At 55.3% G+C, this 20,713-nt stretch overlaps 2 protein-coding genes across 2 annotated transcripts; one reads left to right on the top strand and one right to left on the bottom strand.

Annotated features, from left to right (window-relative positions):
- Positions 1–7,766: 7,766 nt before the first annotated feature.
- SGCA (sarcoglycan alpha) lies at positions 7,767–16,404 on the bottom strand. Its single transcript, XM_029212500.1, has 9 exons — positions 16,348–16,404; positions 15,348–15,470; positions 15,090–15,244; positions 14,825–14,897; positions 14,291–14,489; positions 13,702–13,864; positions 12,591–12,799; positions 12,363–12,389; positions 7,767–7,952 (listed from the first exon to the last, which is right to left on the bottom strand). The coding sequence occupies exons 1-9, from the start codon at positions 16,382–16,384 to the stop codon at positions 7,772–7,774; spliced, it is 1,167 nt and encodes a 388-aa protein (XP_029068333.1). The 5' UTR covers positions 16,385–16,404; the 3' UTR covers positions 7,767–7,771.
- Positions 11,111–11,632, top strand: LOC114889329 (spermatid-specific linker histone H1-like protein). Its single transcript, XM_029212501.1, has one exon. It carries the CDS (start codon positions 11,111–11,113, stop codon positions 11,630–11,632), a length of 522 nt encoding a protein of 173 aa, XP_029068334.1.
- Positions 16,405–20,713: the final 4,309 nt, after the last annotated feature.

A 20,713-nucleotide genomic window follows, 5' to 3' on the forward strand; every position in this document is an offset into this window, starting at 1 on the left:
GTGGAGGGAGGTGGAGTCCCTGGGAGCCCCCCTGGGCAAATGCCTAGGGTCATCTGGCCTCTTCTCCGTCCTAGCCCCCTCTGAGCTCCTCCAAGGGAGCAATCAGCAATACAACATGAGACAGGGCTGCTGAGCCTGCCCTGAGGGCCAGAGGAGACCTGGAGAAAGCATTGCTTCTTCCTCCTTCTTCTGGTCTCCCCCAGGAGGGAAGGAGGGAACCACCAGCCCTCAGGAAAGCCTCCCCAGGGCCTCGGAGACCTGCAGTCCAGGTACTTACCAGCTGCTACCAGGAAGGTGACAGGCCTTCCTGACCATCTCTCTCGGCCTTCTAAGTCCCCAAAACATGACCCCTGGGTGTGTGGCGGCCCGGGGAGATCATTTTGCCCAGCCCCTGCCTCCTGCCCTTTCCTCCTCATTTTTAGAAATTCCTGCTTCCTCTTCCCCCTTTCTCTCCCTCCCTTCCTTTTTCCCTCGCCCTCTGCCTGCCCCTCCCTGCTGACCTGAGAGTCTGAGGCCCCCACAAGGAAGATGACTGGTCAGCTCCCCTATCTCAGGGAAGAAGCACAGCCGTGTGCCGTCCGTGGGCACACAGAGGATCCAGGGAGTCAGAACTCCGGAGCAGACCGGGCGCCCAGAGACCTAGAGACGGGGAGAAGTTGACAGCTGTCCCATTCCTGCCCCCCTCCCAAGGTCTCAGGAACTAAACCTTTGGGCAGGAAAGGCCCTCATCCCTCCCTCAGGTCCACAGAGATAGACCAGTCCTCAGAGGCCGTTGTCTGCAATACTAATACTTTGGCTGTCATCCAGTAGTCATGACGGTTAATTATGGCCCTTAATAATTCATCATTAGCACTTCTACCACATTCAGGAAAGTGTAGCACTGGAATTAGCCTAAAGAGGGCAAGAAATTGTGCCTTGTAAACAAAAGTTTATTCAATATGCAAATGACCCCAAGTTACCTCGTGATCCTTTGATCAATCCATTGAATGATTGCCTGCCTGACACCAGCCTAGGCAACTCCCATGCACCTGGACCTCCTGCCCCCGAGGCCCTTGGCTGTCTTGGTCCCATCTGTATCTGCCCCCACAGGGGATTCAGAAGCAAGCCAAGCCTGGTGTCCAAGCTTTACCTGCCACTAGCCCCCTGTTCGTTCTCAGTCTCTCCTCCCCTGCCCACACCTGTCGCACCGGCAGGTGCACCACGCTTCTCAACTTCCAGGCCTTTCTTTTTTTTTTTTTTTTTTTTCTTTTTTTGCGGTACGCAGGCCTCTCACTGCTGTGGCCTCTCCCATTGCGGAGCACAGGTTCTGGATGCGCAGGCTCAGCGGCCATGCCTCACGGGCCCAGCTGCTCCGCGGCACGTGGGATCTTCCCGGACCGGGGCACGAACCCGTGTCCCCTGCATCGGCAGGCAGACTCCCAACCACTGCGCCACCAGGGAAGCCCCAGGCCTTTCTTAGGTTTCAAATGTCTCATAGTCCCCTCATTCTCCTGGCCAACCCAGGCTGAGTTTGACTTGAGTTTCCAAAGCTCTCCATGTCTATGGAATTCATCTCAGCCTTAAGACCAGACATTGGTGCCACTGTCATGCTGTCATGTTTTCACCCTGTTATTCTTTCCAAGCCAAGAGGAGCTGGCTGAGGCCGGAAGCCAGGGCCTGAGACGCAGGGCTGGGTGCAAGTCTGGGTGTAGATGCCCGGGAGACTAAAGAGAGAGACCATGAGGTCAAGAGGTGGCCTTTCTAGGTGAGCGTGTGGAGTGCGACATCGCTGTGAACAGGAGTGAGCAAGTGTGAGAGGAAGAGCACGTACAGACCAGGCCCTGTGTGCGAGCAGCCAGCGGTGTGGAAGGCTCTAGGCTTGGGCTTGCTGCAATGATAAACTCATTCTCTATCTGCTGTCCAGTACGGTAGCCACTGTGGCTATAGAGCACATGACATGTGGACAGTGCCACCGAAGGACTCCATTTTAAATTTTATTGTAATTAATTTTAAAAGCTACCTGTGGCTCATGGCTACCGTATTGGGCAGCACGGTAAAGGAGGGACTACACCTCTCACTGCATATGCACGGCTCTACACGTGGATACGTGTGTGCACACGCACGTATGAGGGCACGCCAGGTGACACCGAGTGTCAGGGCAGTGGTGGTGGCAGAGCCCCGCTGTGCGGCCCCGCCTGTGTCATGTGGTTTGGGGCCAGAATGTGGTTCCAGAGTGTGTGCAGGACAGGAGGGGAAGGGGACAAAGGGGCCATTGTGTCACATTCCCAGCTTGAGCCCTCCTCCCCGCTGACATCACAGCTGCCCTAAATACAGCTGCCCAGACCCGCTGCCCCAGACCCGCTGCCTGCACGGAGGCACAGCGTGGACTTCCCACCCTGCTGCTCCGTGGGCTCATACTTGCTTCTCTGTGAGGGAATGGGTCATGCTCCTGCGGCTGATTTTTCAGTCAAATCCAGACCGAAAATTCTAGAAAGAGAGGAGGTTTCATTTGGATTTTTTACCTTTTTGCTCTCTCTCTCGGAATCGTGGGTCCATTTTGGGCTCGACCCCATCTCCTGGCAGGATTCTCTATAACCGAAACGTGGCGGATTTTCCCTCTTTTTTTTCCAGCTCCTTAACTGTCAGCTTCCCAGGTGCCTCCAAGACATTCCTAGGCAGAGCTGGCTTAGGTTGAGAGGGGCTTCCCTGCTGAGCGTGGGCGCCTCAGGCCAGGGGCATACAAGGCCCGGTGGGGCTGAATGTGGGGCTCTCAAAGCCAAGACCCACAGGAGGAGGGAGAGCGAGGTGGGTTCCCCCGGCCTCCCCTGAGCGGATGAGAAGGCGCCCACCCACCTAGGAGTAAACTGCGTCGGTGTCCAAAGGGGCCCTGTACCCGTGGGGTGGGGGGACGGTGGGGGGGTTTGTGTACGTGCGGACTGCTTCCACACACAGATGGCGACCTGAGGGACGGGCCTAGGCGTTTGAGACGTGTGTACATAGGCATGACAGAGGGCACGGGAGAGTCTGTGTGACGAGGATGAAAGGGGGACAGTAGAGCAGAGAGGAGTGTGGGGGAAATGAGGAGAGGCTGGAGGGGTGGGGCACCATCCTCAAGTCCAGGGCCGCAGGGCTCTAGTGCGGGTGAGCAGCTGTGTCTCTGTGTCTCCTCCCAGGTGTGTGCTCCAGAGGGTACCAAATAGGGCTGAGAGATGTCCATGGATCAGGAAGCAAGACCCTGGAAGAAGGATGGCTCTTGTCTCGGAGGGTAATCAGGCCCTTACACACACAGAGGTCCAGTGCTTTGCAGAGGATGTGCATGGCAAGGCCCGGAGGGAGGTGAGTTTGGTGCACATGGGTGCTGGAGAAAGTGGGGTTTTCTCTGCGTAAGACAGTGGAGCAAAAGGAAAATGGGGTAGGGTGGGGACCAGAGCACATTTTAGAACAAGGAGGCCACATATTCAAGTGCTAGGTGACTTCACTGCTGTGAGGCAAAGGCCTGCCACTCCTCAAGGTTTCTGAAAACTCTGACACATGCAGAGGCCTGGTGTGAGGAGGTGTTCTGGAAAGTGCCTGAGTTCTGGGTTTGGGTCGATCTGAAGTGGAGATACAGGAAGGACCATGAAAACAGCACTGCGGTGGTGGGATGAATTGGGAGATTGGGATTGACATATATACACTAATATGTATAAAATATTAACTAATAAGAACCTGCCGTATAAAAAAATTAATTTAATTTAATTTAAAAATGAAAAAAAGAAGAAAAGCGCTGCCCGATAAAAATACAAAGTGAGGCACACACGTGATTTTTCATTTTCTAGCAGCCATATTAAAAATATAAAAAGAAACAGGGGATGTTAATTTTAATAAGATATTTTATTTAACCTAATATAACCCCAAATATTATCATTTCATCAGTACATTTGCAGCACATCTCAGTTTAGAAGCCACATTTCAAATGTTCGGTGGCCACAGGTGGCCAGCAGCTGCCTTACCAGACAGAGTGGGATTGGACAGCAGGTCAGCACCAATAAGGAGGCGAGTTTCAAGCTCCACCCTAATTCACAGGGAGAGCTTGAACTTTTCGTAGAATGGAAATTGAGTCCATTTAATCTGGATCTTAGGGGATAGGGAGATCTCACAGACCTCTGGTTTTGGGGTGACCATGTGCGTGTTTGTATGTCATAAAGTCTCCGTTCTTGGGAGCTGCCAGATGACAGGCACTCACCTAGTTCTCCCAAATTCTCCCCAAAGCCTCAAGACAGTTACAATTAATATCTATGAGTAAAATGTCAGAGCTGTGATTGGAACCCTGCTCTCTCTGGCTCCAAATCCCAGCAGATACACCAACGGAGCTCTCTATAACACGGGGTTTAAGTGTGTGCGTGCACGTATCTCAAGAATAAGGAAGAAGTGTGCCGGTGGGGGCTGAGGCCAGCTGTTGGGGTCCCTGTGTCCCCTGGTAGCAGAGGGCCTTCTCACCAATTTGAGAGGTGGTGAGCTACCATCTAGAGTCAGGCCATGCGCGAGGGCTGTGTTTGGGATACAGGTGGAGACGCTGGGTCCTGTGGGCATCGTGGGTGTGGCACTGGAGGCGATCAAGTCTCAGGAGGGGAACACAACAGCTATTTGTCCTCGGCGGTGAGGGGCTGGGGTGTGACTGCCAGGTGGAATCTTGCCCCCTTGCCCTCCCTGCGTGCCACCAGCGTGGCTGGGAGCTGGGAGCCCAGGCACAGCTCTCTGTCCTCCGCAGTCACGTCATGCCCCCAGCCCCTGTCTGGGCCACTTCCTCCCGGCCAGCAGCCAGGCTCCCGTGTGCTCCTGGTAGCTGAGCCAGGAGGGAGGCACTGCCAAGATCCCAAGGCAAAGTCGCGCAGCAAAGGGAATTATGGAGCGGGCCTCGGACTCTCCCATCCTGGCCAGCACAGGAAGAGCGTATAGGCCCAGGGTGGGAGCATGAGACTCGGAGAGGGTGGTCCCCTGCTCACGGGGTGGGGGGCAGGGATCAGGGAGGAGCCACCCCAGACAACCAGCTGACCGAGTGGAGCTTCCAATCTGAGCAGATTCTGTGCAGCTCCAGGTTTCAGCCAGATGAGGGGCCCCGGGGGAAGGAAATTGCACATGAGAAGTCGGAAAGCCCATGTGGTTGGGAGTTGTTACCTAAAGAGTTCTTCAGCCAACAAACGTTTATTGAGCACATACGCTGTGCGAGCTCGGAGCCTCTTCCTGCCTCCACAGATGCTTCTGGGATTAACTAACTAATGGGTGTGGGGTGGCCAGCAGGGAAGGGAGAGGCACCCACAAGATAATGGTAGAAACTTTAGCAATGGCCTTGCTCACCTCACCCCCTTTGCCCAGAGAGGAGCAGCAACCTCCTTAAGAGCTCGGAGTGGCCCAGACCTGATGGCTTCCCTTCACATTCCTTCCGAGCAACCTTCCTGAGTGCCTACTGTGTGCTGGCACTGCACCCCCTGGAGGCACACAGAATCTTGCCCTCCTGGAGCTTACATTCTAGGGCCAAAGCGGACCCCAACAAGGCGCTCCTACAGGGCACATCCTATGGGAGAGCACGGAGGCTGGGCAGAGGGCTCTCTCTGAGCAGGGGAAAGGCCTCTGTAAAGACCTGCCATTTGGGCAGAGGCCAGAATGACTGCACTAAGGGGAAGTTGTGTGGACATGGGGGCTGGGGGTTCCCGGCAGAGGGAAGAGCGAGTCGAAGGCCCTGAAACAGGGTTGTGTTAGAAGGCAGCGCGGCTGGGGCACACAAGCAGTGGGAGGGGTGGTGATGAGGTCAGAGGGGTGGACGGGGTCTCTACGCCTGGCCAAGAGTGTGGATTTACTCTCGGTGTCACGGGAAGGTAGAGGAAAGTTGACAGCAGAGGGGCGAGACTCCCTGATTTTTCTTGTTAAAGGATGGGCCCAACTGGTGTTGGAGGCGAGACTGAAGGGGCAGGGAGGAGGCAGGGAGGCCACAGGGAGGCTGTTGTGGGGGTCTGGGGTGAGATCCTGGAGCTGGCCTGGGAAGGTCCTTGTGGAAGCCGTGAGATGTGGATGGATTCAGAACATTTTTTGAAGGTGGGGATTCTGGGAAGTGAGAGAAAGGAGAGGGGGGTCCAGGAGCAACTTGGAGTCCTCATGACCCCCTTGCCTATACATTTCTGAAGAGCGGGATGCAGTGTTCAGAAACTCGGCCCTCCTCTGGGGTCCTTGGCTCTGGGGGCACCACCATTAGACTGGGGGCTGCTCTGACTGTTTCAGCCTCCCCTCAGCCCCCAGGTTGGGCCCTTGCCTCCAGGTGAGAGAAAACTCCCATGCATCCCCCCTACCTTCCCCCTCCACACACACACACACACACACACACACACACAGGGGGGAAAGGGGTGATTAAGAATCAGCTCCAGGACAGCGGGGGGGGCCCAGGCCTAGTGTGAGGGGCTTAGAAAGGGGTGGAGAGGCCTCAGGGTGGGCTTGTCTGTATTCTCTTGGAGCTGCCCCTGGCGTCAGGGGCCTGGGCCAAAAGGCCCTGCTTCTCCCTCCCCCTCCTTACCTGGGTCCCCTCTGGGGCTTAGTCCCTGGCCTGTCCTCCCCAGGGAGCATGAGATGTGAGACGGGATGTGCCCTGGATGATAGGGGCAGGGGTGGAGCCGGCCTGCTTTGGTTGCAGCCACCTGAGAAGAGCAAGCTGTGGCTGCTTCCTGGTCAGCCAGTCTCTCCAGGGCTCACGTGGGGACCAAGCTAAGCTGGTGACACCAAGCTCAACAAGGGCTGTGCAGTGTCCTGCGGACCTCGACCCTGTCCCTGAGGAGCGCACCGGGAGGGGTCGCTGATCCGGGTCACTGATTCAGGGTCCTGCAACGCAACCCCCTCTCCATATCTAGGTTATGACTCCCAAAGGGGCCTCCCCACAGGAGATCTGGATGGGTGAGAGCCTGGGTCTCCTGCTTCCAGAACCCCTCAACCCTCCAGAAGGCGGCGTGGAGGTGGACATGCCAGGTTTGAAACCAAGCTCTGTCACTTGCCTGCTCTGTGACCTTGGGTAAGTCACTCATTGTCTCTCGTACTCAGTGTCCTTGTCTATAAAATGGGGATGGTGAGCCAGTTATCCCTCGCCATTAGGTTCATGGGAGGATTAACATCAGGGCTGCATATGCAGGTCCTTCGCTCTTACTTTCAGAGAATTTGAGAAACGGCCAAGTGCCAAGAGTCCAGAGGGCAAGGCGGCAGCTCCTGGCTGCCTCGAAGGGCTCCCCCAAGGCAGAAAGGGAAGCAGAGGCAATGAGGGCTGGGAAGGAGGCTGCTGAGAGGAAGGTACAGCAATAGATGAGCAGAACAGCAGGTTTTATTCTGGGCGACCTGATCCCAGATACCCTCATCCCATCCCATCCCATCCTCATCTCTCTGCTTATTCCAAGCCTGGGGTCCCCTGGGACAGGAGCTGGAGTCAGAAGGAAGGATGTGGCCATGGGTCGTGGCTGCTCTGTGAGTGGGGAGAGAAGGGAGGATGAGGCCAGGGTTGGAACTGGAGCGGCAAAGAGAAGAGAGAGTGGGGGTCTGCGAGGACCAGGCCCCGGTTCTCCTGCCTTCCCCACCCTGACCCTCTGAGTCCAAGTGCTTGGCACTGGGGCCCACACACCTGGCACTGCTGAGCACCCCCCACCACTGCCTCGGAGGGGCAGACAGGTCTGTGTGCCCTTTCCCATCCGCCCCTCTCACCTGCCCCAGCCTTGAGCTGGAGGCCACCTTACTCCCAGAAAAGAGACTGGCACTGCCCAGCCGGACCCACCTGTGTGGGCCCTCAGTGCTGGTCCAGGATGAGGGGCACCCGGGCGCTGTCCACTTGCGGGGGCAGCCGCTCGCCTGTGCGCACATTGAACATGGGCAGGGTTGAGAGTGGCCGGGGCACCTCTCGGCTAGCTGCCATCTGTCGCAGCTCCTCTGTATTCCCGCGGATGGTGCAATGGTGGACCATCTGGATACTGGGGACACAGGGCCAACAGAATCATCAGCCCTGGGAGTCAGCACCCACATTGGGGTCCAGCCTGGCATCATCTCTGAGCCACCCTGCAGTCTTCCCCACCTACACTGTGTGGGGAGACACACACGGGATAGGTGGGGGAGGACAAACAGGAAGTTCTATGGTGTCAGCTTAGTGTCCAGTGACTGAGGCATGGGGTCTGGGTGCAGACATCCTGGATTCAAAGCTATGTGTCCTTTGCAAGTTGCTTAACCACTCTTTGCTTCAGTTTCCTCAGCTGTAAAATGGGGATAATAATAGAACCTACCTCCTAGGATCGTTACGGAGATTAAATGAGAAAATGCAGGCTGGGTGTTTAGAAAAGTGCCTGGCACATGGTAAGAGTTCCTGAGATACTAAGACATGAATAGATACCTACAGTGGTATTTATTACCAGAAGCCAGTGTTTGCTGGGCTCTATATTGTTTTTATATTCTGATGGTGATCCCCTGTGTCCCTTCTAGCAATCAGTTCCCTCTTCTAATATTCTCTCCCAGCACCGAACCTCCCTCCTCTCCCCGTCATCCCCATCTTAGTCTGGCAAATCTACCTCCTCCACCTTTTCCTAGCTTTTGCCCAAGTTCTTTCCTGCTGGGTTTTGACTGCCTATATTTTGGACCCTCAGACCTGGGCTCCACTCTCTCTGTAACTTGACCCCCTCCCACCCTGCCCCAGGCTGTCCCCAGCATTGCTTAGCTCCAGACACACACAGAGTCTTGCTTCCTGTCTGTGTTTCGGACCAAGGCTCCTTGAGGCTGGAATGAGGTCCCACCCTCACCAGACTGGAAGCCCCAGCAGCGCCCAAAGGACTGACTACCACACCCTTTAGTAAGTCCTACCTGGGCTCTAACTCCAGTTTCCCCTAAGAAGGCTGAGCCTCATTCTCATCTGACATTCTCATGGGCTTGCTTTCTGCTGTCCAGGAGCAACTTTAGTTCGTTTTGAGAAGTAGGGTAGCACAGTGGTTAAGCAGGAGAACCTGCTTTGGGTCTGAGTGTGAGTTCCACTGCTTACTGGCTGTGTTACCCTGTGTAAGTTACTTAACCTCTCTGTGTCACCATTTCCTCGACTGTAATGCAGTTGTTGTATGAATTAAGTGAGTTGATGCAGAAAAAACATTTACATCTACTGGTCAGCATGCAGCAAAAGATAGCTATTATTGTGGGGAGACTTCCATTGCTATCAATATCATTGGGTTGTTTTATCATAGTAGGCCCACTGATAAACTTGGCCTCCAGTGGAAGGATGTTTCCGAGCCCTTTTACATGAACCCACCCACATTTGTGGGCTCAGCCTGGAGACCTTTTCCCAGACTACCTGGTTGCTGGGTCAGACAAACAACAGGGACTTTTCAGTACGGACAATAAGAACTGGTTTTCTTAAAGGGGTGGGGGCCCCAGGCAGGGTGGAAGCAATCCTACTTACTGCTGGATTACTGATCAAATCCGGGAGGGGGAAATGATCCCTACCCATGCCCATGTCTCAAGTAGTGGACACAGACTCCAGCTAGAGCCTGAGAGATCAGACTACAGAAAAGTTTTTCTAGCTTCTTACTGAATGTGCCGGGGAGGGTCAAGATGAGCTACTGAGTCTGGAATCTGGCAAGCAGAGTTGTCCAAAACACAAGTTTCCATTAGCAGGCAAGGGGAGGCTGAGAGGGGACGGGAGCAGGAAGCGTGTGGCAGCGGAGGCAGCCTGGCAGGTAATGATCCCTCCGGTGGGGGAGGCCTTAGTTGATGGGCCTCCTCCCCACTCCCAGCCCCACATCTGGGTCTCATTACTCTAGTAACACACACAGGTGGAAAAACGTTCTGCGGACAGTTTTCCAGAGCAGCAGCAGAAGTCAGACCCGCGGTGCCTTCCTCCGCAGTCCTTCCACATCAGCACTTGGGCAGAAAAACCAACTGGCAGGCATTCTCCCTCTCCACACGCACGCACGCACGCACGCACGCACGCACGCACAGCCCTTGAGCCCTGATCCTGACACACAGATCACAGGAGAGGGTCATTGGGCTGGAGGTTGGGCTAGAGGATGTTCTGACCAATAAAATCTGACGTAGGTGAAAACAGGCAGCAGAATCACAATTTTGGATCATTTGAAAAATGAACCTGAACAGGCAGAAAGAAAAAAAATAGGATTTTGTAGAAGTAAATCAACACAAAATCCAAACCAACAAGGGCTGACACCAGGCGCACGCACACACAGGGTAAAATTGGTTATTGACTCGAAATTGATGGAGGAAGCATAGTTTCCTGACACCAGCAGAGCTAGAAAGTTGACCCAGGAAAGGCAGACCTGGTGGAAGTAACTGGCCAGAAGAGAATCCCCCAAGTGGCAGGAGACGACACTCATCAAATTTGGCACAGGCCCCCAAATTGAGAAATAAAATCCTCCTTGTAAAATTTACATAGAAAATCACTGATCCCAGTGGGGGAAAATTCTACCAAATAAAAATGAAAGCAGAAAAAAAAGCAAATCTTTTTCATTGCTTTGTGTAAAAAGTTGATCAAGGAACTAAATCGACTTAGATCAAGGAATTACATTTATGTTCACTCGGGAACATTTATTCCCCATAAAAATTCAAAAATGTTGGTATAATGCTGATTCTAAAAATGTATTGTTTAACCCAATGGATTTATATGGTGGGGTCAAAATGGTGGGGTTAAGGCACCCTAAAATCAGCTGGCGAGAACATACACACCCTGTGGGTCCACCTGCTTGGCTCACTCGGCCACAGCCCTTCTTCGCAGGCTCCCTGGCATGTCAGATGCCCACACTACCTGGCGTCTGCCCCACCCAGGGGAGAACAACGGGGCTACTGTGACTCTCACAAGATTCTGGTGACCTCACAATGCTCCCCTGAGGTCACCACAGGGATAACCTTACCACCCCCTGCACCTGAGGCACAAGTCTGCTGAGGCCAGCGTGGGTGATCATCCTTAGCCCTCCTTCTGGCCACCTAGGGCGGGCAAGGCTCCGGCCAGAGCCCTACAAGGAAGCCTCTGAGGGAACCAGGAACTGGGACGCACCTCCTCCACCGAGGAGTAACTCAGGGGAGACTTCCAGCCACCATCCTGGAGGTCCTCGCACCCAGTTCCCTTCACCGACCCCAGGAAGAGATGAAGAAAGACACTTCGCTGCTACCCGCATCTGGGCCCTTGGCCTCAAACAGTGCCCTGGGTGCCGTCCAGCAGGCCAGCGCGTCCGGACTCCCGAGCAAGAGAGGGACTGGGTGCCATGCCTCCTCCAAAACCCACCGGAAGCCCAGCATATCCAAAGTGATCCTGGGGGTCATGGTGAGCAAGGGGGCGCGCAAGCGCGTGTCCCTGGCTACCCTGAGGAAGGCCGTCGCCACCAGTGGCTACAACATGACCCGCAGCGCCTGGCGCTTCAAGCGAGCACTCAAGGGGCTGGTGGACAAGGGCATGCTCAAGCAGGTGACAGGCAAGGGGGCCACAGGCTCCATCTTCCTGGCCAACAAGCATGCCTCCAAGTTCAAACCCGAGGCAAAGAGACGGCAACAGCAGCGGCAGTCGGGGCAGCGCCAGCCTGGGCAGCGCCGGTTGCCCATGGGCTCCAAGCAGGGGCACAAGAGGCTCGCCAAGGGGGTTCGCAGGGCAGCCAAATGCTGCCGCAGTTAACCAGGAAAGCTGGGCGAGCAGGGAGGGCTGCCAGCCCCGCCACAGGCTCAGTGCAGTGGGGATAAAAGGAGCCTAACATTTCACACCTGCCTCCTGGAATCTCTGGGGTTCAAGGGAGAGGGACAGAAAGAGGTCTGGGGGCACAGAGGACAGGTAAGGCCATGGGTGGGGAAAACCTGGGCAAAATAAGAGTGAGATAGATTTGGGAAGGGCTGGAGGGATTGAAAGCACCCAGATATTAGCTGGTCCAACCGCATCATCTTGCAGGTGAAGAAACTGAGGCCAGAAAGAGTCACAGTAACTGTGTGGCAGAAAGCAGCCTAGAACCCAAGTGTCTGACTCACAGCGAATCATGGTTGTGTGTGTGTGTGTGTGTGTGTGTGTGTGTGTGTGCGCGCGTGTGCACGTGCACGCACTGGAAGCCTTTTAAGTTGCTTTCTAAAGTTGCTTCTCAAACCCTTTCTCCCAGGGTGGCAGCAGATCCCTGAAGCTTGGCTACGTCCCCTCTCCTGTCCCACTTTAGACTCCTCCATGGAGACCAGAAAATGAGAAAGCCAAGCCAGGCCAGGTTGGGCCCAGCGCCCAACCAGCCGAGGGCTGGAGCTCACAGGCCAAGGGTAGCTTCGTCACCCCAGAGTAATTTCGTTTGTCTGCTGCTCATGGAGGTTGGAGGGTCCAGCCTGATAGTCTAGGAGACCTCCCACTCAGCCCCCAGATTTCCCCTACTCACTCAGAGGTGGCCAGGTCTCTCTTCAACCTGGAAAAACAAGGGAGGGGATTAGCTATTATCCACAACCCCTCCTGGTGCCAGGCCAGGCAAGGGGCCCTTCCTCCCTTCCTGGCTGAGGACTCTGCTCCCTGAGGGATCTGGGTCCCCACGTGGCACAAGTGCCGCAAGGAATCCCACAACGTGAGCACCAGCCCCAGTGCCCTCCCTGCCCTCAGCCCCCACACTCACCGTCCCTCCCGCCGGCAGCACATAACGTAGGCCAGCAGCAGGGTGAGCAGCAGGGCCACCAGCAGGGGCACCAGGAGCGTGACCAGGGCGTCGGTCAGGAATTCTCGGGCTGTGGCCTCGGTGGGTGGGCAGAAGAACGGGTCGTGCTCCAGGATCCCATCACCTGGCGTGGGTACCTCGTCTGCCGGCTCTGGCACTGACTTGTCCACCTGCTCAGAGAGCCCAGGGCTGACCCAAGAGTGGATGGCCAGACACAGAGAACCTCAGGGCACAGGGCAGGAGTTCTGGGGCCACCCTGCTCCATGCAACTGCAGGGATTCCTCCTGCCTGGCCTCCCCCAGCTCATGTGACCGAGCAGAACAAGCACTGGTCTAGGTGCCAGGGAAGAAATTCTAGGAGAGGCAGGACCGCACAACGGTTAGAGCACAGCTCTCATGTCTGACTGCCTGGGTTTGAATCCTGTTTCAGACAAGTGCTATGCTGCAATGACTTACCTCTAGGTGCCTCGGTTTTCTCATCTGTAAAGTAGGGACGCTAATAGTGGTACCTGTCTCCTGGGTGGTTGTGAGGATAAAACATGTTGATTGCATAGTGCATTGCCCATGGCAAGTGCTCAAGAATGTTGATTACCAGTTCCTGCCTGTGCTGTCGGTCAAGTCACAGGAAGGGTTCCTAGCCCTGGGAATAAGATCTCTAGGGACCCTAGACCCCTCAGCTCAATATCCCAAAGAGCAGTAGTGAGCATCTTTGGTTTATAACATGGGGGTGAGAGCTATCTGTCCCTTATTTTAGGCCAATTTGCTGTGACACCTTAGAGGAAAATAGAGCTGTCACACAGAGGCCCTAGGTGGAGAAAGGAGTTTGGAACCATCCTGTGGGAGTGATTGTTCTAGCTGTTCCGTTGGGCACAGCTGGGGCTCCAGGAGCTGGTGATCCCTTGTCTGGATTATGGGCTCTGTTGCCCTCTTGTGGGAGAAGGTAGAACATGTGTGTGCGCACGCACGCGAGTAGATAATTGAAGAAACAGGGAAATGGGATGGGATGGGGATGGAGGAGACCGTGATGGGGGTCATGCCCCGCCCCTACCCCTAGAACCAGGGTCCCTCCTCACCAACAACACGTTGCACCAGTCAACTCGGAAGTGAGGTGCCAAGGTGTCATAGCAGGACAGCAGTGGAGGCTGGCCCTGGGCACAGCGAGCTTGGCTGTCCGGGGATGCCACCATCTTCAGGCAGGTGGAGAAGGGTGAGGAAGAGCCCACCTTGATGTATACCCTGGGTCCAGACAGAAACCACTATCAGAAAATTGGGGGTACCACTGGGCACTGGAGATTTGAGGGTTATGGCCACCCTGAGATCTGGGGTTATGGTGAGAGTACACAGAGCACCCATCTTCTGGGGCCTTGGCCCCCAGGAATGTCCTTTGATGGATGGATCTATCATGTCCTTATGGGCACCAGGAAGTGCAGAGTTCAGGGTAACTAGGGTTTGGGCCCAGGAAGGGCAAGAGGGAGGAGATGAGGGGGTGGCCAGAAGGAAGTGGACAGTGATGTGATGCTGGGAACTAAAGATGCGCACGGTGAGCGTGCAAGTGGTAAAGCCCCACTTGGAAGTTAGGGAGGCCCATGTTCTATGCCCACCACCTAGACAAAAGGCAAGCTGCCCCCTCCTCCAGGAAGCCCTCCTGGGCTGCATGCCTACCCTTCCTTGCGGCCCTCGATAGGAAGGGGGACTCGGCCCCCACGGTCCAAGGCAGAGGTGATGTTGAGCAGCTGGAGTTCCCCTGGCTCCCAGAGCCCCCCCAAGGCTGTGAGGAAACGGCCGGCAGGTGTCGAGGGCAGCACCTCCTCTACATCATGGCTGCGCACCAGGAACTCAGCCTGGTATGGTAGCAGGGGGCCTGGGAGGGCCAGGTGGGCACCTTAGGCCGCACCCAGCCCCCAGCCCTGTGTGGATCCTTCCTAAGCCTCCCCCCATCCAAGCTGGTCCCCGTATCCCCTCAGCTCCCTTCTTTCCTCCCTAATACCCCCTATATCACAGGCCTCAAACGCCCTTCCTCCACACCCACAGCCTCAATTACTCGCCCAAGCCTCCACCGCAGAGCAGCCGAGAATACAACTCCAGAGTCTTTCCAGGGTGCCCTGCTCCCCACTACTCACTTCTACGCCCGCCTTCCAGGGGAGATCCCCCAAGACTGGCATTGGTGGGGTAGGGGTGGGGCGGGGCTGGCGGTACCTTCTGGGTCTCCAATCAACAGCACCAGCCTCTGCCGGGTGGTGTCAAAGCTGTCCCGATTGTAGGCTGTGACCTGGAGGATGGGGTAGAGGGCTGAGAGGTGGGGTTAGGAGAGAACCTAACCCCTAACCCCGGGTGGTGCGGCTGGGCCTGGCGGGAGAAGACTGAGATAGCCCACCAAATTAGAGGCCTGTGAGTCACGTAAATGAGTGAACGCCGGGTCCCTGTTGCATGCGACACAGCCCACTGGGGCCCCTACTGGTACCTCGATGACCTGGCGTCCGCGATCTGCTGGGGTGGCGGTGCCATAGAGAAAGCCAGGCTGGTGGGGGCTGCGCTGGGCGCAGCGGAGCCACCTGGGCAGGTCTGGGTGTCCCTGGAGGTGGGCGTGGTAGGTGATAGGGACGGTGGCTGGGACAGCTGGTGGAAGGGAGGAGAGGGGATTGGAGACACAAGAGGAGCCTTCACCAGCCCTGGGCCAGGCGCCCGCAGCCCACCCCAGTGCCCCTCAGGCCCCTCTCACAGACGACGAGCTCAGGAAGGTGCAGGAAGTTTTCGCGATCCAGGGTGTGTACAAAGACGCGGCCCACGAGCGGGTGCAGGGTGGTCTGCTGGGCCTCGGTGTGCCCCAGCCCTGCCAGGAGACCTGTGGGGACCCACGACCCCCAAACATATGGCCCAGCCTCAGTCCTGGCCAGGGAATAAGTCCCCTTTTCCACCCAGCCCCTAGTGGCCCTGAGGGAGTGGAGAAATGTGTGAGAGGAGGCAGATGGATTTGCTGGCTCCCAGGCAGGATGGGTTGGGGCCCTGGCTGTGCCGCACACTTTAATCAGTGACAAGACCCAGGCCTTAGTTTGCTTTGGATTCACGGAAGCCCCTCACTCCTCATTTTAGGCCTCCATTGAGGGTCACAATGGGCAGGGACTGATGTCTGGCTGAAAGGGGTGTGGGGTGTGTGAGTGTGTGTCTGTGTGTGTGAGTGTGTGTGTGTGTTAAGAGCACTTGGAAAAGACCCCCAAGCTGACTGTGGGAGGCTGGAGGGGGTAGGAGGGAGGGAGAGGTAAGGACCCCTTGGAGGAAGCAGGTAGCCATTCTGGGGCCCCCACCCACCTCCCCTAACGTACAGAGGGGAGAGGGCCCACACTAGAGGCCACTAGGAGCTGAGCAAAGGGGAGTTTGAGCCCAGAGCCCCAGGGAGAGGACCTGCCCCAGTGACCCTCACACTCTCCCAGGGCCAAATTTAGCCTGGACCCAGAAAGAAGCCAGCCCATTAAAGGGCCCATGGCGCTCTGGGCCTGTGCAGTTAGGCCCAGCCTAGCCTAGGACACCTTGCCCCTCAGAGTTCCCAGCCAGCCCCCCATATCCCAGCTCCCAGCCCCAGTTCCCTAGAGCCCCATCGGTTGTGGAATTTACACCCCAAAATCCTTCTGGCCTCTGCCTCACCCCGACCCCCAACCCCTCCCCTGAGGAACTTCTCACCCCCCCCAACCTGGGCCTCTCCCCTGAAGAAGACCCCAACTTACCCACAAGGAGAGAAATCCAGATTAGCACTGCTGCCATGGCTGTCCCAACCTGGCCCTGCCTGTGAGTGACAGAGACAGGAGCAGGGAGCAGGGAGGAGGGAGGAGGGAGGAGGGAGGAGGGAGGGGGAAGGAAGGGAAGATGTCCCAGAGCAGCCGGGCTCGGCTTCAGCCAGCGGGACCCTCCCCTTCCCCACCCAGAAAGGCACTAAATCTAGGGTGGACACCCTCCTCACAGAATGAGGTCCCCCCAATAATCCCCTTCTTGGGGCCAGAGTATATTTTCTAAACCACCAACCTGACTGCCTGAGGCCCCCCTTAAAACCCTAATGGCTTCCATTGCCCTGAGCTCCACAGCTGCTGATGGCTTTCAGACCCTGCCTGTACCTGGCCATCCTGTCCAGAATCCCCTCTCTTCCTCCTTACCCCCTCCCCGCACACACACACTACCCCAGGCTTCTGCCCTGCCTCCCTCTGCTGTCCCACAACCTGATAATCTCTCCTGAGTATACACCCCTTGGCACGAGCTCTTCCCTCTGCCTGGAGCTCCCTTCCTGCCCTAATCCTACCTTTCATCCTACCTTCTACTCACCCTTCAAGACGCAGCACAGGCATCCTCTCCTCTCTGAAGCCTTTCTGTCCTCCCTCCTGTGTGGCACAGCCAACCACACAGTGTTGCGGGGTGGCCTGGGATCTTATGATCTTTGCATCCCTGGACCTAGCCCAGGGCCTGGCAACTAGTAGGTGTAGGGGGCGAGGTGACAGCTTCATGAACAGCACATGAGGGCACCCATTCACCCAGCCCTCTCCTCAGACTAGGCACCCCCAGCATGCCCCCCAGGTCCGGGAAGAGAGAGAGCCTTGGACAGAACCAACCAGGTAGGGACAGGGAGTAAAGGAGGCCTACAGGCCTGGACATGAATCCCAACTTGACCCATTCACTGGAGAATATGGCCTTGGAAAAGTCATCTGCCCTCTCTAGGCTCTGTTTCCACAACTACAAAGTGGCAAGAACAGTGCTCTCCTCTTGGTGTCCTTGTGAGGAATCCACAAAATCATGAATTCAACACATATTTACAGAGCACCTGCTATGTACCAGGCACTGAGGGGGCAGAGATGAGCAGCCCTTACTCAGGTGGAGCTCTCATGCCAGCAGGTGATGACAGCTACCCTCTGCCTGCTACTATGCTGAAGGTTTTACATAGATTTACATATAGTAACTCATCCCATCCCCACGGCAGTTCCATGAAGCAGGTATTATCTTTGTCCCCATTTTACAGATGAGAAAACTGAGGCATGAAGGGTGTATAACTTTCCTGAGGCCACACTATAGACAGCTGAATGCATGTAAAGACCTCAGCCCGGTGCCTGACTCAGTCCAGGATGCCGCCAATGTCCTTCCCGGTGGGGTACCACTTCCCCTTCCTTCCTGCATCTGCTAAAGGATCTCGGTACAGGTGTGATGGAAGCAGTGTGCCCTTCTTTCCCTGGACTACCCATTCAGAACAAGCAGAGGGGCACTCTCCCCAGATGCCCTGAGAAGGAGGCAGGGGACTGTGGGTGCCAGCGTTCCAAAATCCTCGGTACCTGTGTGAGCATTCTTCCTGGGCCTTGAGACATAGGGGGTTGCCACCTCACCCCCATAGGCGAATGCCCCAGGCAAGGACATCTGGGACCTGCCCTGAGTGAGCCTGAGAGGGAGGGTGTTGGTCTGCAGATTGGGGTGACCGGTGGGCATGTTACTCAGTCCTTGTCCCTTCCTGTCTCTCCCCACATGACCATCCCACCTGTCCTTGGATAGCCAGGAAATTCCAGAATGAGTGTCCACTTAGGCTCTCAGACAGGGCAGGGTATGTCCCAGAGTCACCTTGGTACCTCTCTGCCTTCTCAGAGATGGAGGGCAAGAGGAAGAAAGGAGGCAGAGGAAAGTCAGAGGGCTCTGGGGGAGCAGGCAGAGGTGCCAGAGCCTGGCTAGCTGCCCAGGCCTCAGCCCCTCAGCGCCTCCATGTGATTCCCTCCCTCCCTGGCTGCTGCCTCTCCTGCTATTTTTAGAGCCACCCAATCACACCCTCAGCTGTCTTAAGGTGGCATTGCCCGAACCCAGTGCCACCAGGCCCACTGAGGCCAGCCTTTCTTACTGATCCTTCTCTCTCTCCCCAAAATCAAGGGAACCAGGGACTGGGCCAGGAGGCAGCTGGAAGTCCCTTGAAAGTCTCCTCTGCCCCACAGATGACCTCCCCACCTCAGAGCTGTCTAGATTGCAATCTGCTACTATAACACTGAGCGCCTTCCGTTCCTTGAGGCTTAAGGGTGGTGGTGGTGGTGGGGTGTCACAGGGTCTTTAAACCTATTCTGGAAATTTAAAAATAAAACTAAAATATATAGAATAATATAATGAGCCCCCATATATCAATCAGCCAGCTTCAACAATGATCAACTTATGGCCAATCTCATTTCATCTAGAGCCCTCCCAGTTAATTTCCTCTGTCAATATTTGTGTGAATCTTTGAAAGATAATGACTTTTTAAAAATATAATCACAATTAAACTACCCAATGACATTATTTTACCATAAGGTTAATAATAATTCCTTAATATCAGATCTATAGTGCTCAAATTTCCAATTTCTTATAAATGTCTTTTTTTTTTTTACAATGTACTTGTTTGAATCAGGATCCAGATAAGATGCACACATTGCAACTGATTGATAAGTCTCTTTGAAATGTCTTTAAATCTTTGGAGTCCCCCTCCAACTAACTCTCTCTCTCTCTCTCTCTCTCTCTCTCTCTCTGCCCTTGGGGTAACCAGGTCATTTGTCATGTAATTTCCCAGTCTGGATTTTGCTGATTGCATCTCTACTGTGTTCTTTAAAATATTCCTCTGACCTCTGTACTTCTTATAAATTGTATCTCCTGGACATTGTTTTTTCTTGTAAATTGTAGTTGGATCGAGAGTCCTGATCAGGTGTATATTCCACTTTCTTTGGCAAGACCACTTCATAGGTGGTCATAGGAGCCCATCTTGAGCTCCTGATTTTGTCCTATCCAGCTAGAGCATCCATCTAGGTGAACTGGAGGGTCAGTTCTGCATCTGGGTTTTTCTCAGTCTTGTCTCCAAAAGCCCAGCCCAGGTTCCCATGCCTCTGCTTTACTCCTGCTACTCCAGCCCTGACCTCAGCTAGCTGATTCTCTGTCCCTGATGCTTTGCCTTCCGCACCTGTCTCCCCAGCTTTCTGCCCCATCTTGGCCCGTCAATGTCTCAGTTTAATCCCTTTGGTCCTTTGTCCCCGTCTCTCCCCATCTCAATGAATGTTTGCTGAATAAATGACTGATTGATTGAATAATGTATCATCTCCCCAACTCTCTCATTCCACTTCCGTCTCTATGAACCTGTATTTTGATCTCTGAGAGCCATATTTTCTTCATCTGCATCTAAAACGGAGGGTTAGATGTTGGCAAGAGGGACAAAAGAAAGGGATTCTCGTCATTGTGATCTGACTGTCGCATCTGCCTCCCAGACTCCACCCACATCTTTCTCCTGCATCCTCTTCGCCGCCTCCAGCACTATAACAAAGGGTGCGATCTGACAGTCTGCCACGAGAGGGCGCACTCGCCAGTTCAGGCCCGGACTTGCGCCTGCGCATTATGGGGCCCGAGCCGGGTGGCCCGTTGGAATGGCAACAGAGAGCCCCGCCCCAGGCTACGGATACGCGTCAGAGGTGCTTGCTGAGCTCGGCGGCTAGAGGGGGCGACGGAAGAGGGGACCCACGGCCTCTAGCCCTTCCTCGTCCTCCCCTTCCGGGTCCGGAGGATGTTCTTCCAAACAGGGAGGAGAACCCGCGTGGAGGCAGGGGACTGGAGACAATGCCCTGTTTCCCACTCTCCCCATCATTTATATCATTTCTCCGACTTGAAACACTTCCATTTTTCCCCACCCCCACGACGTTTGGGGGCACCAGCCTGAGGACCTAAGTGTACCCAGAATCTTACCCCCCTTTTATTGGTGAACTTCAGTCTTCAGAGGGGTTCCTTGAGCCTCGTGGCCGCCCAAAGCTATCAATCATGGGTCTGAGAATGCCAGAGACCATCCCTGGCCAAACTTTTTAGCTTAGAGGAGAAACACAGAAGGAGAGGGACTGTCGGAGGCTTCACAGCGCAGTATTCCGCATAGCTCGATTGCTGCACTTGGAGCTTACAGCCCTTCCGTTTCTGTAAAGTGGGGGCAATATGGATCCATGAGATAACGGAAGAAAACGTGCTTTGTAAACTGTAAAGCTCTGGAGAGAGTAAGGGGTCTTTTATTTATAACAGTGCAAGGCAGTAGCTGCCCAGGGCCAGCCCACTGGCACAGCCCAAGAGCCGGGAGAGGTC

This window comes from Monodon monoceros, unplaced genomic scaffold (assembly GCF_005190385.1).
Source record: "Monodon monoceros isolate NGI ecotype Baffin Bay Population unplaced genomic scaffold, NGI_Narwhal_1 Super_Scaffold_9, whole genome shotgun sequence".
NCBI lineage: Eukaryota > Metazoa > Chordata > Mammalia > Artiodactyla > Monodontidae > Monodon > Monodon monoceros.

What these genes read in the sequence shown, in the direction of transcription:
- LOC114889329 (XM_029212501.1), top strand. Translation starts at nt 11,111, where the DNA reads ATGAAGAAAGACACTTCGCTGCTACCCGCATCTGGGCCCTTGGCCTCA.
- SGCA (XM_029212500.1), bottom strand. Translation starts at nt 16,384, where the DNA reads ATGGCAGCAGTGCTAATCTGGATTTCTCTCCTTGTGG. An exon ending in CCTTCCTGAGCTCGTCGTCT is followed by an intron (nt 15,245 to 15,347) that starts GTGAGAGGGGCC and finishes CCCTTCCACCAG; the next exon opens with CTGTCCCAGCCACCGTCCCT. An exon ending in TGCTGCCGGCGGGAGGGACG is followed by an intron (nt 12,390 to 12,590) that starts GTGAGTGTGGGG and finishes TTGTTTTTCCAG; the next exon opens with GTTGAAGAGAGACCTGGCCA.